The sequence below is a fragment of the Podarcis filfolensis genome, assembly GCF_964270895.1.
Source record: "Podarcis filfolensis genome assembly, chromosome: 9".
Taxonomy (NCBI): domain Eukaryota; kingdom Metazoa; phylum Chordata; class Lepidosauria; order Squamata; family Lacertidae; genus Podarcis; species Podarcis filfolensis.
Window position 1 is genome coordinate 28,510,753 of NC_139610.1, and position 17,804 is coordinate 28,528,556.

The window sequence follows — 17,804 nt, forward strand, 5'->3', positions numbered from 1 at the left end:
TTTGCTGCTGGTCTTAGAATAATAGAATCTGAAGGACCCCAAGGATCATCAGATCCAGCCACCTGCAATGCAGGAATCTCAGCTAAAGCATCCATGCTAGATGGCCATCCAACCTTTGCTTAAAGACCTCCAAGGAAGGAGTCCACCACCTCCCGAGGGAGACTCTTCCACTGTCAAATAGCTCTTACTGTCAGAAAGTTTTTCCATTTGCTTAGTCAGAATCTCCTTTATTGTAACTTGAAGCAATTGGTTTGAGTCCTACCTTCCAGAGCAGGGGAAAACAAGCTTGCTCCATCTTCTCTGTGACAGCCCTTTAGATATTTAAAGATACCTATCATATTTCCTCTCAGTCTCCTCTTTTCAAGGCTAAACATACCTAGCTCCTTCAACCGTTCTCATAAGGCTTGGCTTCTAGACCCTTGATCATCTCAGTTGCCCTCCTCTGTACACGCTCCAGCTTGTCAACATCCTTCTTAAATGGTGGTGCCCAGAACTGGGCACAGTATTCCAGGTGTGGTCTGACCAAGGCAGAACAGAGTGGGACTATTACTTCCCTTTATCTGGACACTTTACTTCTGTTGATGCCTAGAATAGTGTTAGCTTTTTTTTGCTTATGGTCCACCAAGACCCCTAGATCCTTTTCAAATGTTCTGCTAGTAAGCCAGATGTCCCCCATCCTATATTTGTGCATCTGATTCTTCATGCCTAAGTGCAGAAACTTACATTTGTCCCTATTGAAATTCTTGTTAGTTTGCGCCCAGTTCTCCAAATGCTAAGGTCATTTCGAATTTTGATTCTGTCTTCTGCGGCATTAGCTACCTCTCCCAGTTTCGTATCATCTGCAAATTTGATGAGCATCCCCTCAATTACTTCATCCAAGTCGTTTATAAAGATGTGGAACAACAATGGGACCAGGACAGAACCCTGTGGCACCCCATTTGTAACTTTTTTCCAGGATGATGAGAAACCATTAATTGGGTTTGGTCTTGCTGGAGGACAATGAAACCCACCAATCAGTTACTGAGCCATGAGGGTGATTGAATGATTGGGGGGATGGGAAAACTTTCTAAATGGTGGGGAAGAGAGGGGGATAATGCCATGAGCCTTTTCTCACATGGCATTGATGTGGGCAGAGCACCTTTTCCTCCACCAACTGTCTGTTGCTCAAAGGTCCACAACAATCTAAATGGCAAAAATCCCAAAATGTAACATCATTATACTTCCTTTTCCTTTCGCTGTAACTTGTAGCAGTGTTCCAGTATTGAATGTCATAAAATGTTAACTATCTTGTAGCAAAAACTAGTTAGCTGAACAGAATGTACTAGAAATCATCAATTATAATGATCTGATTCTTTATCTTTTTTTAATACCAATACATTAGCAGTTTCAAGAACACATCTCTTTCTCACTCTATTTGTCACATATTCCATGAAATTGTCAATAATGATAGTGAAAATGAAGTTTTATATAGAAGTTTGCATTCATTAGTCATAGCTGAAGAATGTCACAGCCGCAGCTGCTGCTATAGTGTATATATATATTCATTAAATGCACAATAGATTCTCCCCTTGTTCTTTACTTTAAGTAGGAAGCCGCCCACATAAGGATAGAGATAATGGATACCAAAGTACAATGCACAGATTTGAGGCAAAAAGGAATGAGAGGAGGGATAAAGGAGCATTCTTCTTAGGCAAGATGTCTAAAAAATGGCAGAAATGGGAAATTGAGTCATATCATTTCTATAATTTGGAACTGTGATGGGCAGAAAAGTGAACAGAAAGGGCTTCTTCTATCTTCCTCCACAGTGACAGAGGTCACCTGTACACTGTGAATGGGAAAACAGATTTAAAGAAAATAGTGCAGTAAATACAGTATTCATCAACCATTTAAATAAGGTTTTCCATTTAAAAACTATTGATCTGTTAGCCAAAAGGGCATAGACTCTTTGAAGTTTTAGAGAAACTTAAAGGGCAATATCAGGGAAAGTCAATAAAATATAATCCCTTTATGTGATTTGTGTTTTAAAAGCTCCTACAACGAAATTAATATAGTGTTTGACTTTTATATATTACCTGGCAGAGGCAGATGCAATATGAAATCCTAATACAACTTTCAAAAAAGATAAACACATTGCACATGATCTGGTAGATTTCAATAGGAGGGAATCATGCATCTTCAATATAACACAAAGAAAGCCTTAAGCACTTTCAAAGAAAGGCAAACAGGCCACACACATCAAACACATACAACAATTTAGCCATTCTAGTTTCTTTGTCGCCTATGTAATAATTTACAGTCCACAGATGCTCAAGAGCTTTTTTCAGGGACTGGGTTTGCTCTCAGAATTGACCCTGTTGGGAATTATCAGCCAGCAATCAGGTTGGCTGATTCAGGATACATACCCAATGCCCATGCCAAAGCCATTTTTCACCTGTAATCAATAAAGCAATCATGTTTCACTGTAAAGTTAATTTCACCTCCACTGATGAACATCAAAGCCCCGTCCCAAAGTGACTACTGCATCCATTTTATGGGTGTTGTCCCACAATGTAATATCATGGGATGGGAAGATATCTCTTGTGGCTGCTGTAGCTCCAGATGAGCCAGCAGTAGTAGTAAATGGCCTAGGCCCTAGAGGGAACAGCAGATCTGGGAGTAGTCACAAGACCATCTGTAAGGAAAGTAGATTATAACACCTGCCACAGCCAGACTATATAACAGATGTGTTGGCCTGTGAGGTGATTTTGAGTGGGAAATATCCCTTGGCCTTGCCATAGACAGCAGATCACTGCCAGTGGGGGAGACCTCTTTGAGGTAACATCAGTGGTAGTTGCTGCTAATGAAGGCAAGGCTGATAATGGTTAGGGCCCCCCCAAAAAAAATTCAATTGCTATGGGCAGATCACTGCCTGATGTGGTTGAGGTTTGCTGGAACTCATGATCTCTACAGGGTAGGAACCCAATTAAAATGTTCCCTGCTTGGAGACTTCTGGATCCAGAAGGATTCCTGAATGCTGTGGATTCCTTGATCTGTGGAATGGGGAGGTGACTCAGGCAGTTGACACAATCACTATGAGGTATTCTCTCCTACTGTTTCTGAAAGACGAAAAGCAATGAAGTGCTTTGATAGGCAGAGTGATGGTGGAGAAAGACGTGGGATGAATCTGAATCTGTTAAGAGCCCATATTAACACTGGCTTGGTGACAGTGAAGGCAGCAAAGAGATCGCATAGTGTAGCGTCACCAAATGGAACCATATTCCATGTAGGATAACAAGCGGTTTTTACATTCTGGACCCCATAGTAAGTATGTGTACACAGTAGACGACTGGCCTATGCAAGGTTACCAAATTTTAACTTCTTCACAGCTATTAAAGATGCAAAGCCCTGCATCACATGCGACTTGGCAGTTCTCGGTTTTCTTCCTTTTAAAATTGACACTGAAATTTCAATAAATGAGGGGGACGGAACAATTGTGAAATGAGAGAGAACCTTAATAATATTGATATATTTAAAAGGCAAGCTAAACAGAAGTAAGATGCTCTCTTACCATTTTCACCAGAAGGCAATGACACAGTGTGTGTTGGCACAGTATCAGAATTCACTTTTCCATTTTCAAATGTGTCATTTTCAGTCTGCTGTAACTGCCAGTTGAGGCCAAACAGATGCATTGCTGGGGACAAAGAAAACATATCATTTAATAATTCACGAGAGATAAGAAACAATCCACAATAAACCAGTAGTGAATTTCGCCTTTTACAAAGAATATCTGAGTTTTGTATTTTTAAACATAGTAACAGGCATGTTTGTACACATAAGCATTTAATTTGTTCAGAATTTGTTTTGGTTTAGGTAATACCGTAATTACTGAATCCACTTCAAAGGCGCAAAGCAGTTTTAGCAAGAATAAATAGTTCTGGTCACTAAACATAATGCAGGTCACCACCATGGCACAACTCTCAGTCACTTCTTACTATAGCATAATTCCCACATCACTCTCCATACTTCCCTTACCTTCCCAGAGCAACTCACTTCATCTTAAAACAAATGGTTTCCTGGAAGTGTTGAGACAGTGCCTTTACTCTCCAGATTACTAGTAGTTACTTGGAGATTCTTCCTGCATTGCCTCACTGAACTGCTTCTGAAGTAACAGCCTTGTTGATTTGACAGGGTGGATGGTTCTCTGTTTTGCCATGCTGTGCTGTGGCAGTTTTACAGCGATGAAACATAGCAAGACAGGAAGCATTGCCTAATTATTATCCCACCCAACCCCCGGTGAGTATTTTTGTTCCGTTTCAAGCAATCGAAGGCATGTGCTTTTCAAAGGTGTGAAAGTCGTTGTGAAACTCTGTCTTCCTTTCAGCTCCATCCTAATTAATATCACTAGCCCAGTTGATGGCACTGGTAATAACTATGAACAACACACATAGATCATTTCATTGTTTCCCACTTTTCTGTTGCTCTCATAACCAGAAAGTTGAAATTTTCTCTAAGGTACATAAAGAAGTATTTGTTTCAGATCTTTGATTCTAAGATCTATTTCCTTTTCTACATCTATTTCCTTTTCTACATCTTAATAATTACTTATTCCCAATACCACTCTTCCTGTCTAAACATCATATCTGGAACACTGCCAGATTTACACATATTATGAATACCCTGCACATGAAATTCCTTTTCATGACTTGCCTACTGCTTATGTTTTATTGTTGCCTTAGTTTACTATGAGTATGCAGAATCCCCAAGGCCAATGTACTGTCAGTTACACTGTCTCAATATCATGGTTTCAATAGAAAAAAAAACAAAGACTGATTCCCACTTGGGCATGTGTGTTCTAAATATTCATTACTTAGAATGTTTCAACTAGTCTGATTTAATACTTAGCAATGTCGATTATTGTGAATGTCAGAAATCTGAAGCTGCGGATATAGTTTTTAACATTCTTCCAGTATATGTTGACAACTACCAGTGAATATTAACAATCACCACTGAAGAGTTATCATCATTTGCTGATGAAGTTTGATAATCTCCAGGACCTGATGTTTACAGTAGCATCTCCATTCACTCCTATATTTATTGCTTTAATTTCTGAGAGAGAAAATTAATTAAAAGACCTTGCTTTCTTCACAGCTTCTGCCTCAGTCACTTTGTAAGATGAAAATAGATAAAAATAAAGATAAAAATAAGATAAAAATAAAAATGTCGTTTTCTGGCTATCTTTGCCTGTTATTAAAGATGGTGCATATATACTCATCACATTCTTATTTTATTTCGTCTGTTTTATACCTCTTGCCTCTGAAAGTTCATGCCATATTATGACAGTTAGCCTTTATGGTATTACAGTTTGTTTTTCTTTTTGCTGTTACAGTTAACATCACTCTTCTGGAATTTTAACATGTCACGATAATGTGTGGATTCAACTACTAGGGGAAAAAAGGACTACAGAAGCTGAGGTGTTTGTTAGATATAACTAATGTAGCGTGCTTCAAATTTATCTTCTGAAAGCAAAAATGTACGCATCAAATCTAGCTGCACAATGAATGCAGTTCATGCTCTCATGAAAACTTTCCTAGCCTTTCTAATACTGCACCCATATCTCTTGTCATTGGATAGCTGAAAGCATAATATATTCTTGTGAGTGGATTAGATCAATCCATTAATTTGGAGTTTTATCAATGGAAGATCTAATCTTGATTGTATAGTTTCCATTTCTGTTTTCACACTACAATCTACAAAAATATGTCAAGATGATGTGGATGAATTTTCTAAAACTTGCTATTTATCCAAAAAAAGGTTAGAGAATATCTTAACAAATATTTTTCATTTTCATTTCACAGTTGTTCAGCAACAGTTAAAAGAGGAGTTTCTAGACTTACTTTTAGTTCACCAAGCAGGCATATAAGACACTTATCTAAAAATTGCAGTGGTTATTTCCCATGTTATATTAACCTGGATAAAATGTTAATCAGTGCCATTACTTATGTACTCAGCATTCAGTCTCGATTGAAGGAGAGCGTTTTGGGAGGGATAGGGAAACAGCTTTTGTATATTTTCTGTCCGCGATGTAGTAGTTATTCCCTATAGGTTCCTTTAAATACTTTCACCCTCCACAGTGTCTGAACACATTCATCTTCTAATACAGCAAACCTCAGTTTTGTAAGTTTTATTTGAAGTAGCTATAGGAAAATAAAAGGGATATCGGAGAATGAATAAGAGAAAAACATCTACAAGGCAAGTCTGTGAATTTTTCCATTGGATTTGTCATAGCTGTTAAATACTTAATATTGTTTTGGAGGATAAGGAAACAAGTGCAAAGGAACAGCTCTTCAAAGTTCTTCAGGAACACATCACCTCTGTGAAAAGTACAACTGCACTTACAGGAAGCGTAGTTTTCTATTTTCTATTCCTAATGAAAGGTCAGCACATTGTGTTGATTGCTCTGTCCATGGCTGAAGGCAGGCAGAAACATTTTGGGATGTAGGGCTCCCAGGATTCACTTTGCAAACTCATCAAGCTTGAGCTAAAGACAGGAGTTAAGAAGGAAAAAAGGGAGCCTACTGTTGGGATACTGCCAGGGAGATAGAATCCATCTGAGCCCCCAAGCTCGGTGCCGGACGATCCATCGACCTCCCGTAGTCACGCAGTATCAGCTATTTAGCGACACCAAGCCTCAGGCTTAGTGCACACTCTGACAGCAGAATTCACACAGCAAGAAGTTGCACAGCATGAGAGCAGAACATGCATATTTACAGTTTATTTGGCGTTGGTCAGAACAAAGAAAACATGACCGTCTGCTCCGACTGCTCAGGCAAAACAGACAGAAAACGAAAGGAACATATAGCATAAACATCCTGTGAGACAGGAACTTACGCAGGCTGTGACACAAACATCCTGCTGCCTTTTAAGGTGGAACGGAAATATCCTAACATCCTCCCCCTTTCCGTGTAACCTGTAGTACCTGTGGTTCAACCCAATTGCAACCTTTGTACGTAAACCTTAAGTTGTTCTCTGTTAACAACCTTAGACAACAGATCAGCAGGAATTTCATTTCCTGGCATGTAGGACACCTGAATGAGTCCTTTCTGAATACACTCTTTTGCACGATGTAGCTTAATCTGCAAGTACTTGGTCCTTTGCTTGCAACTCTCCGAGTTCAGCAAAGCCAAACAAGATCTATTGTCTTGATACACTTGTATAGGACATTTCACAGAAACCCCAATGTCCTTAAACAGTTGCATCAACCATTCACAATCCATGAGTGAAAATGACAGAGCATTGAGTTCTGCTTCACAGGAACTTAGGCTAACTGTCGTCTGCTTTTTGCACAACCAGTCAAACAGGCAGTGGTTGTACATGTAGCATACTCCAGAAGTGCTTGTACCATCCGTGGTGTCACTTCCAAAACTTGCATCTGCAAAGATTTCAAGACCTCCAGTCTTCTGACTGGTGAACCTCAGCCTGTAGTGCATAGTCCCTTTCAAATACCGGGCTATGCGCTTCAGAGCTTTCCAATCCTGAACAGTAGGATTGTTAGCATGTCTGCTAAGCAGGTTAGTGCTTACAGCAATGTCAGGTCTTGAACATCTAGCAATGAAATTCAACTTGCCTAGAATGCATCTGTACAGCGTTGTGTCAGAAAACGCTTCAGCAGTACTGTCTACCTGGTAACCTGTCACCATCAGTGTGTCTGCTGGGTTTGCATCAACCAAATTCAACCTGGTTAATACATCAGCAATTTTCTGTGTTTGGTGTACCAGAAAATTACCTGCTTGGTCCCTCTCCACCTGCAGAGAAAGATAGTTGGATACCTCACCAAGATCCTTCATGTCAAAGTGCTCCTTCAGCTGAGCAAGGGTGCTTTGGTAGAAAGCCTGATTCTTCCAAAACATCAGAAGATCATCAACAAAACATAAACAATACAGTTTGTTTTGCCCCTCCTCTTTGACAAACACACACGGATCAGCCTTGCCCTGGTGAAAACCTAGAGAAAGCAACGTTTCAGTGAGTTTTGTATTCCAACACCTGGCACTCTGCTTGAGACCATATAAGGATTTCCGCAGTTTACAGACCATTCCCTTCTGTATCTGCATCCCGTCAGGTGGAAGCATGTATAGCTCCTCCCCCAAAATCCCGTACAAAAAAGCTGTATTTATGTCATGATGGGAAACATGCAGTTTCTCCTCCGCAGCGATCTTGAGCATCAGCCGAATGCTCTCATATTTGACCGTGGGTGAGTAGGTCTCGTGGTAATCTTGCCCTGGTACCTGTGAAAAACCTCTGGCAACCAATCTGGCTTTGTGTCTGACAATCTTGCCATTCTGGTCTGTCTTGGCCTTGAAGACCCATTTGCTGCCAACCAGTCTCATCCCTGGGACTACCGGTACCAGCTCCCAAGTCTGGTTCCTGTTCAAGGAATCAACTTCAGCCTTCATGGCATTAAGCCAAGGCTCAGCATCTTTAGAGGTTAACTCCTGGACCTCTTTGAAGCTTGAAGGTTCCCACACCTTCTCTGAGCTACTAAGAACAGCAGTTGCTGTCTTAGCAAACTCATCAGCAAATCTCTTAGGAGGTTTGCCTTTGGTCGCCCTTTCAGACCTGCGAACTAGACGCAAGTCTTCTGGACTCATCTCCTCCTTCTTAGGAGAAAAGTGACCAATGGTGAACAGTGGTTCTTCCAGTTCATTGTCAGACGCATCAGATGGTCTGACTGAGGCCTTTGCGCTCTTGTAGTCTGCTGTGTCATCACTGTCACTGACAGCAGCAGCAGCGCCGCCCACTGAACTGGAATCCGAACTCTGATCATCATCATCATCCTCAGTTTCCTCAGCTTTCTCAGCATGATCTGCTTTCTTCACATCACCTTCATCCTCCTCTGGGTAACTCTGGAAAATTCCCACATTTTCCCCCCACTTAGGATTGTACTCAACACTCCTTGTGAACTTTATGGATTTAGAGTTAGTCATCCATACTCTGTATGCACCTTTATCGTACCCCATGAACAAACCATGTGCCCCACGCTTCCCAAGCTTGTTGCTTTGTGGGGTGTGTACCCACATGTCAGAACCAAAGATTCTCAAGTGCTTGACATTAGGTTTCCTCCCATACATCTTCTCATAGGGAGTACAACCAATAGGTGATGACAGTCTCCTGTTAAAAGAATAAACAAAATTCTAGAGAGCCTCCCCCCAAAACTTCTCAGGGAGGTTGGCATCATGCAACAAGGTTTTTATTCCTTGCAGCAACGTTTGATTTGCTCTCTCCGCAAGCCCATTCATCCATGGCGATCTAGGCGTTGACAAGTCATGCTGGATTCCCTTCTCAGTCAGGAAAGCTTCAAACTGCTGAGAAGTGAACGCCCCGCCCCGATCAGTAAACAGACAGCCAATACGTTTACCATGAGCATTCTCCAACCAAGCACAGAATGCCTTGAACCTAGGGAATGCTTGCGATTTCTGCTCGAGCATAAACACATGAATGTACCTGGAAAAAGAATCAATTAGAACCATGAAGTACCTTGCCCCTCCCAAAGAGGGCGCTAGAGGACCTACCAGGTCTGCGTGAACTAGCTGGTAGGGTTTGGAAGCCTGCCTGCTAGACTCCTTGCCTTTTGGAGCAACCTTCACCTTGTTCTCTGCACAAGATACACACTTCATGTGAAATTTACAAGGTTTGATGTCCAAACCTTCAACCAACTCAGGCATCTTGGCTAGCGCTTGCCAAGAGAGGTGACAAAATCTTCGATGTGCATCATGAATGCATCCTGCATGAAGAACCTTGTTAGTTTGTGCAACACAACAAGTATCAGCATTAGATATAACAGCATTGTCCTCATAAGTTAGACAGAACAAACCATCCATCAACTTTGCATGCAAAAAGTCCTCTTTGCCTTTTCTGATGACACAGACATTCCTCTTGAAGGAAATCTCAAAACCACGCCGATTTAGCTGTGGGACACTAAGCAAATTGTCCACAGCTCCTGGAACAAAAAGAACATTACTAATTGTAGTATGCAGACTTTCAAGTTTCACAGTCCCAACTCCTGTAGCTTGCAAAGTCCTTCCATCAGCCAGCTGGACCTCTCCATCTTGAGGTGTGAAGGAGACAAACAGATGGCGGTCTTTGGTGAGATGGCGCGTGGCCGCAGAGTCAACAATAAACCTGGCTTTCCCCTTCGAAGCAGATTTGCTGGCAAACAAAACCTTGTTTTCCACCAGCGTGGGCTTTTGCAGCTTGCCTTTAGCCTTTGGTGAAGCTGTGCCAGCGAACAAAGCTTTGTTTTTCCCTGGCCTTCCACTCCCCTTCTGCTTTGGGCCATCTGCAGGCTTTTTCCTTTGTTTATTTCCAGTCTTTCGACAAAACTTCTGAGTATGACCTTGGTTCCCACAGTTCCAGCACTTCACAGCTGCCAACGCTTTGGCTCCCCCTGGAGGCTGGAATGCTGTCCCACATTGCTCCCCCTGAAGCGCACAAGCCGATTCAGCTGCATTTCTCCTGTCGTATTCATTTTGCAAAGTCGCCAAGACCTTTGTAGCAGTGAGGTCTTGCGCAGGGAGGGTCGCCAGCTGACTTGACACGGCATGATAGCTTTCATCCAGGGAGTCCAGGATGAGAATTGCAAACAGTGACTCAGGCATATTGAAACCTCTCTGAGTCAATTCCTGTCGGAGATGCTGCAAATGTAAAATGTGGGCTCTAAGGTCTTCCCCTGGCTCCAAACGCTTCCTGTGCAGCTTTCTGAAATAAAGCAACACAGACCCAGCCTCTTGTCGGAGATGACAGGCTCTAAGCCCGTCCCACATCTCACGGGCACTGGCCTTGCCAGCCAGGGTGATTAACTCTTCAGGAGCTACTGAGAGCAAAATTACCCCCATGGCTTTCGAGTCCCGTGCACTCCATTCATCTGTCACAGGGGCTGGGGGGTCCTCAGAAATAGTATTCCACACACCAAGCCTTCTCATCTGGCCCTCACAGTACCTTGCCCAGGTCTGATAGTTGTGGCCATTTAGCTTTAGTGGACACGGAGCAGCTTCAGAAGATTGTAAAAGATCCATCTCAGCTATTTGCTTCAGCCGGGAGCCTTTATGCCTTCAAAGACTCCTTATCTTGGCTCTCATAAATCACGAAGCCTGCTTGGCTCGGCTCCCAGGCCAATTAGGCCAGCCGGACATCAAAGACGCTGCCGCGGCAACAGAAAAGCCTCTGCTTTCGCTTTTCCAACACATACCTCAGCAGTCTGTCGCAGTCCTATTCTCCTGCAAGTGCCGTGAATCTGGGCCCGAAACCTGTTGTTGGGATACTGCCAGGGAGATAGAATCCATCTGAGCCCCCAAGCTCGGTGCCGGACGATCCATCGACCTCCCGTAGTCACGCAGTATCAGCTATTTAGCGACACCAAGCCTCAGGCTTAGTGCACACTCTGACAGCAGAATTCACACAGCAAGAAGTTGCACAGCATGAGAGCAGAACATGCATATTTACAGTTTATTTGGCGTTGGTCAGAACAAAGAAAACATGACCGTCTGCTCCGACTGCTCAGGCAAAACAGACAGAAAACGAAAGGAACATATAGCATAAACATCCTGTGAGACAGGAACTTATGCAGGCTGTGACACAAACATCCTGCTGCCTTTTAAGGTGGAACGGAAATATCCTAACACCTACATCCCAGAAATAAAGGAAGGAGAAATGGAGCCACTGCAGCTAGCCCCAAGGGTGGGGCTCTGCTAACCTTTCATTGGGAATGGAAAACTATGCTTCATTCCTCCCATTCCTCCAATGAAAGGTCAGCAGATTGGGACATACCAGAGCTATCCCAATCTGGTTGGCTGGGTAAGAGTGGAGAGATGAAGCACAGGCTTAGCGGATGTGGGGAAGAGCCAAAGAAAAGGGTGGTTTGCATTCCTGATCTCTGTACCAAAAATGGAAGTAGAAAAAAAACAGCTCTTGCTGTGCAGGTGATCCTGCCCGCTGTTCCCACTAGCCTACTCTGGGCTTCTCCAGCTAAGTTTCTACCCAAGAGAATGATGAATCACAAATCCATGACGAAAAGGATCCTGGCTTCCTTTGTCGAGGCAAGTAGAGAAGGTAGGCTAAAGATGGGGTATTTTCATTCACACACACACACACACACACACACACACACACACACACATATGGAAGGCAGGTGAGGTATTTCTAAGAGGGGCAGTAAGAGGCTTTTGTAAAGACAGGAATAAGTCAGGAGAGAAGAAGTTGGGAGCAGAACGTGATTTGACTACACTCAATGAAGGCAGAACAAAATAGAGACTTGTTTCCTGACTTAGACCATGGGTGGAGCAATCAACCCAATCTGCTGACCTTTCATTGCATGAATGGGAAAACTTGTGTTCCATAAAGTTATCTATGGAGGATAGTGCATTTACAATGTTAAATATCTTTCCCACATTTACAGGCCTATCAAATTAGCATTCTCATTGTGCCTTGTACCCTATAAGACTGGAAAGGTTTTACATCCCCTTGAATCATAAATCAGAAGAAAAAAACTTCATTGTTTTAAATTTATATTTTAAATTTATAATTGGTTTAAATTGAAAAGTGAATGATGAATGAAGATCATGATAGAGTTCATTTTAAATAGTTAAATGTGAAATTCAAGATGTGCAATCCACAATGGCTGATTAACACATTAACAGATGTGGTGGGATTAAATTGTGTGTGAATCTGCCCATCAAACTCATCTCATGCATACAGACTATTGGTTTGTATCTATGTGCCCTATCAATGATAGCCTTCTTTTTGAAGACGTGTCCAGTTCAAATCCAGTTTAGATATAAAGAGTTACAGAAAGCAAAAATTATGGCTAGAAAATTGCTACTTCTACAACAAACTGAGCATGCACACAGTTCACCTGGTCATAGCCTTCTCCCCTAGAGTGAGATATCTATTTCTATTTAAATTTTACATTTGCATCTATACATATAAATTAGCATGTGTGAATCTGTGATTTATTTTGACCTCTTTTTGGTGGTCTACTTCCTTCTTCTGCAACAGTGGCCAATATAGGACTATTCAGCATAGTCTAGGTCTATTCAGCTAAATATTGAATGGTGTTGTGAAACCTAAATGAATGTAGTGGTTTGTTTCCAACACTTATCATTCATCTTTTAAATATATGGTGCTTAAACATATATTTTTGCATCCTCTTAGTTTGTTATGCAGTGTCATAAAAACATCTACTGCCTACTTTGCATTTTCTTATTTTGCAATGTGGTGTCATAAAAATATCTACTGCCTTGAACTGTACAGAAAACAAAACTGCAGACCAACCTATCTGCAAAAATGCTCACTGAGCTTGTTTTCATACACAAATTTTCACATGGAGTTCTTAAGCCATTTGCTATGTGTGATACTGTTTCATAGAAGTAAATCAAAATAATTATCTTGCCTGATTAGTTTTAATACCAAGAGGAATGCTACTGTTTTACATCCAAGCATTCAAAATGCAAGTGCTCATGTAAGCTTTACCATCATAACACACTATAACCTACCATTATATGAATCTACAATGGAGACTACAGATATCCTTTGGGATTTAACTATATATTTCTAGTGGGAAAAATATTTGCAGGTGTGAGACTAAATTGTCAAAGCAATATGAATAACTATCATAAGGTAGGTTATATAGTTTGCACTATGCTGTTCTGCAAGGCATATATAGGCAAGTCATAGTTCATCATCTATTAAGCAAAACAACTTCAACCCTGAGATGCACAGCCTGGCATTCTGAACTATGTACATACCAAATACATATGGTTGCTCCTAAATTGTTTTCATTCATTTTTAAATAACTTGCTAATAGCATAGGTGCACTACCAATATAATTCAATGACTATGAAGTATTAGCTTCCATCTCTGTGGTATAAATGGCTTAGCTGGGTATAGCTACCAGTGGATGAAATTGAACCAAAGATTACGGTATTGTGCCAATGCAGGGATAGTAAACTCTTTTCTATGATGGACTGCTCATCTACCAGATCCAATAGTGAGTGCAGTTAAATTGCTTAGTGCCTCCTATTTCTATGCCACCCCCTCCCTCTTCTTCCCCCATCACCACCCTAACCCTAACCTATTTTTAGGTATCAGGCATTTTTAAATATATATATATTTACCAGACTTTTAGGCCTTCATTTGGAGGGTATTAGGTACTTGTGGCCTCTTTCTTGCTTATCCTTTAGTTGGGTGGGTTAGACCTGTCTTTATATATATATTATGGACATGTTTTTAGGTTTTCATTTTGTTTTCATTTTTCAACTTGGTTTTAACGTTTGTATCATTTTGTGAGTTGATTTGGGTCATTTCTCATGAAAAACTGAATAATTAATCATAATCATAATCATATCATAATAATACTTAAATAACCAATGATCACTTAACATATATACATTATTGAACACAATCTGTGGTGGCAATCTGGTAATCACGGTGTAGCAGAGGGGAAAGCATAGTTCTGCAACAATTTTCGGAGCAGGGGTGATGAAGTCAACCGCAAGAGGACCAGAGTAATGATGGGTCTTTCTGGCTCTGACAAGTCAATAAGGTGCTAATGAAGCTTTCAAGTTTGTGACAGATTATCACAGGGGAAGTCAGAGAATGAGGTAAACAATCGAGGAACGGCAATGAATGCAAAGCACATAGGGGAAAAAATCCAAATATCAAATGTCATTATAGACAACAGGTTGCCAACTAGGAACAGGATTCTGACTAGTTTCCACCAGTGCAATTCCTGAGCAGCAGCTCTCTGTAATCACCCATAGCACCAGGCTGCCAGCCACATTTTCAACTTTAGAACCTCCAGAGATTTTTTTAAATACTGTAACAAAAGGTATCTTCTAGCAAACTCAGGTGGTAAATGCTTTCAAGTTGTAGCCAAAACAGGGTCATTGAGAAATTAAGATGGAGTTGTCAGCAGCCTCAGAAGATCCAGAAGTTTTGCAGAAGAACCACAAAATCTTTAGGCAAAACAATATGAGGGGACTAAAACAACAACCCCAAAACAGCCCAAGGAGGACAAAGGATGCTGAGTGGCTACAGAGTGTCTGCTGCAAATGGAAAAGTGGGGTGGTGAACAGAGTATTCTGGAAGATGGCATGGCTAGCTGGTGGGCAACCTGAACAGGAGCACTCTATATTTTACTTCAATTATATCTGAATTCAATTATATTATTTATCATCACTCATAGCACTCATATTAACACCATAATCTCCTTTAGTTAGAAGGCTGGACTAGTACTCTACAAATGTTTATGGTATACAAACTAGGCAATGCATACAGACTAACATAAATAACAAGATTTTAGTTTAAATCAGGGGAACCAGTGGCAAACCAGGTGTTTTACTATAACTCTCTTCACCCCTGGACATTCACCATGCAGACTAGGGTTGCAGGCTCCCAATCCTTCCTTTTAACAATGAGCTCTTCAAGATGCTGGAACAATACTATTTTTACTGTGTATTAATCCATACAAGCTTGAAGTATAGGTCATATTTTAAATTTAAGAAAATATTAGATGCCTAGATTTTAAGTCACAAGTAAACAGGAAAGTAAAGCAGGGAAAGGTGCTCAAAATGAAAGTGTAGAAAGTTAAAAACAAAACACAGAAAGACATAAGAGTTGAGCTAACAAAAAGAACTGTGCTAATGGCATGATAAAATCTGAAATGAATTAATGATGCTCCACAGACTTTATACTACTCTTAGCTCTCTAAAGAAACTTTCTACTTGTAAAATATCTAGATAATTATTCATCTCTCTTCTAGATGATCAGATAAGATAAGATGGTCAGCCTTTCCGCGGGTGAGGAATCACTATATACATATATCTATGTTCCGTTAGGATTTTGGGGGTGGCTTGCTCAAAATTTAATTTGGTATTATCAAAAATGCAGTTTCGGTATGCCTTACTGCACAAACCCAGAAAATAAAACGCAGCAGTGTGATTTGCAAAAAACTTTATGATAAACCCTTCAGTTGAAAATGAGCCTATTTCAAGGTGGAGGTTGGTGATGATTGGTGAACCATTATACTTTAAATTCCTTGATATCTTATCATGTTGCTTTTATCCTTCTGACTGCCAATTATCTTGCTTTATCTCTTTTTGCACAGTCTGCTTGCCCCATTGAGTATTTTCTTTTCAGTGCCGCTGACAACAACAACATGCGACACGTGCAACACCAATCAAATATTAATAGTGTGCAGTGCTGAAATTGTAAATATTGTATTATGCTTTGAGCTTTGTATGAGGTGGAAGGCATTTCCATGATAACTAGTTCTCAAAATATTACTGGGAGTGATTGCCTATGACAGTAGAAAAACTATCTGGGATTGATCTCCCATTACTTAGGTCCACCAAACCCAAGAATACAGCATTTCTTTTAAAAAAAGGTTACCTTCAGAATTCTTATTAAAACTGTATTTTTTAAAAAATATATATTATACCCTTTGCTTCTTTAAAAAGAGTTCTAGAGACATGTTTTGTTCCAGCTGAGGCACATGAAGCTGTCCTGTTGTGCTGCTGCAAATGCACCATGGCGTTTCTTCTTTCTGTGCTCCTTCCAGAGGTCATTTCTCCTCTGATCATTGCTATGGATGCACAACCTGACTGTCTGTCTTCAGGCACTGTGGTTGTCTTCAAAGGATTCCCACATGGCAGGATTGATGTTGCCAGGCTTCTCGTCACACTTGCAAACATCTTTGTAACACAGAGTTGGTCTGCCAAAGGCTTAGTGCCTGAAGCCAGCTCCTTGTAGAGCGTGTCCTTCGGGAGCCTGCCATCTTCTGTTCTGTGGACATGACCAAGCCAGCGCAGACGTCACTGAGATAGGATTGTAAACATGCTGGGAATGTGGGCTTGGGACAAGCACATCTTTGTTTGAGATTCTGTTCTGCCGTGTGATGCCCAAAATCTTCCTGACAATGAGCATGTAGAAAGCGTTGGGGTGTAGCTTCTGACAGGTGTAACTTGCTCATGACTCACTTCCGTAAAGCAGTGTGCTCAACATGCAAGCCTGGTATATCTGGAGGCACCAAATTGGTTGCTTCTGGACTACACAAACAAGTCCAGGCAACCAGTAGTAGATTAAAAGCCGCAAAGGAGACAAGTGAAACACCCACCTAGTGGTGTACCCAGTGGTGAACTTAAAGACTGCCATCAATTTCTACCTAGGGTTGCAATATGTCTGGAATCTCCTGGGCATACCTGGAATACTGTAGTCGGCAGCAGGATCCTGGCAGAAATCTGCAAAATCTGGACATATCGTTGATTGCTTTTCAAAAATGGCAAAACTAAAAAAGCTTTTGTGTCCAGTATTTCTATCACACTTTAAAAATCTGATATTTGGGGGTATTTTTGCCATAATTTTGCTGCCACTGTCCATAGTTTAGGTGAGTTTGTTGCACCCCCTTTGGGAGAATGAACTGAGATGCTGAGGCACCTGAAGTGATAAGGGATACAGGTGGCTGTCCTTATTGTTTCCTGCATGACAGCCCACCCAACCTCTTGTACCCCCATAATTTAAAGTATGGGATTAAGCAGTTGCCATTTCTGGGACCAAGTAATAACCCCACAATCAGCAAAACAAATCTCATTTCTTATTTGCCTAATTCATGTTATAGCAGTCGCGGGGTGGGATGGGGAGATATGGTAATTTGGTTGGTTTGGTGCAACACTCAGTTTGACACAGCTAGCAAGTGCACTATAGTCAAGAAGGGAGTTAAATAGAGGCTACCTTAGTTACGGTAACTGATTTCTGACAGCTGACCAACAGGAAGTGTT

The 17,804-nt window shown here is 41.2% G+C and overlaps 1 protein-coding gene across 50 annotated transcripts in view; it reads right to left on the reverse strand.

Annotated features, from left to right (window-relative positions):
• The window catches only part of TENM3 (teneurin transmembrane protein 3), a 1,278,808-nt gene that overhangs the window by 102,877 nt on the left and 1,158,127 nt on the right, over positions 1 to 17,804 (reverse strand). For all 50 annotated transcript variants that reach the window (XM_083630968.1, XM_083630934.1, XM_083630945.1 and 47 more), the window contains one exon: positions 3,548 to 3,670. In XM_083630968.1, coding sequence (XP_083487094.1) covers positions 3,548 to 3,670 — 123 coding nt within the window. The remainder of the gene's footprint in view (positions 1 to 3,547; positions 3,671 to 17,804) is intronic.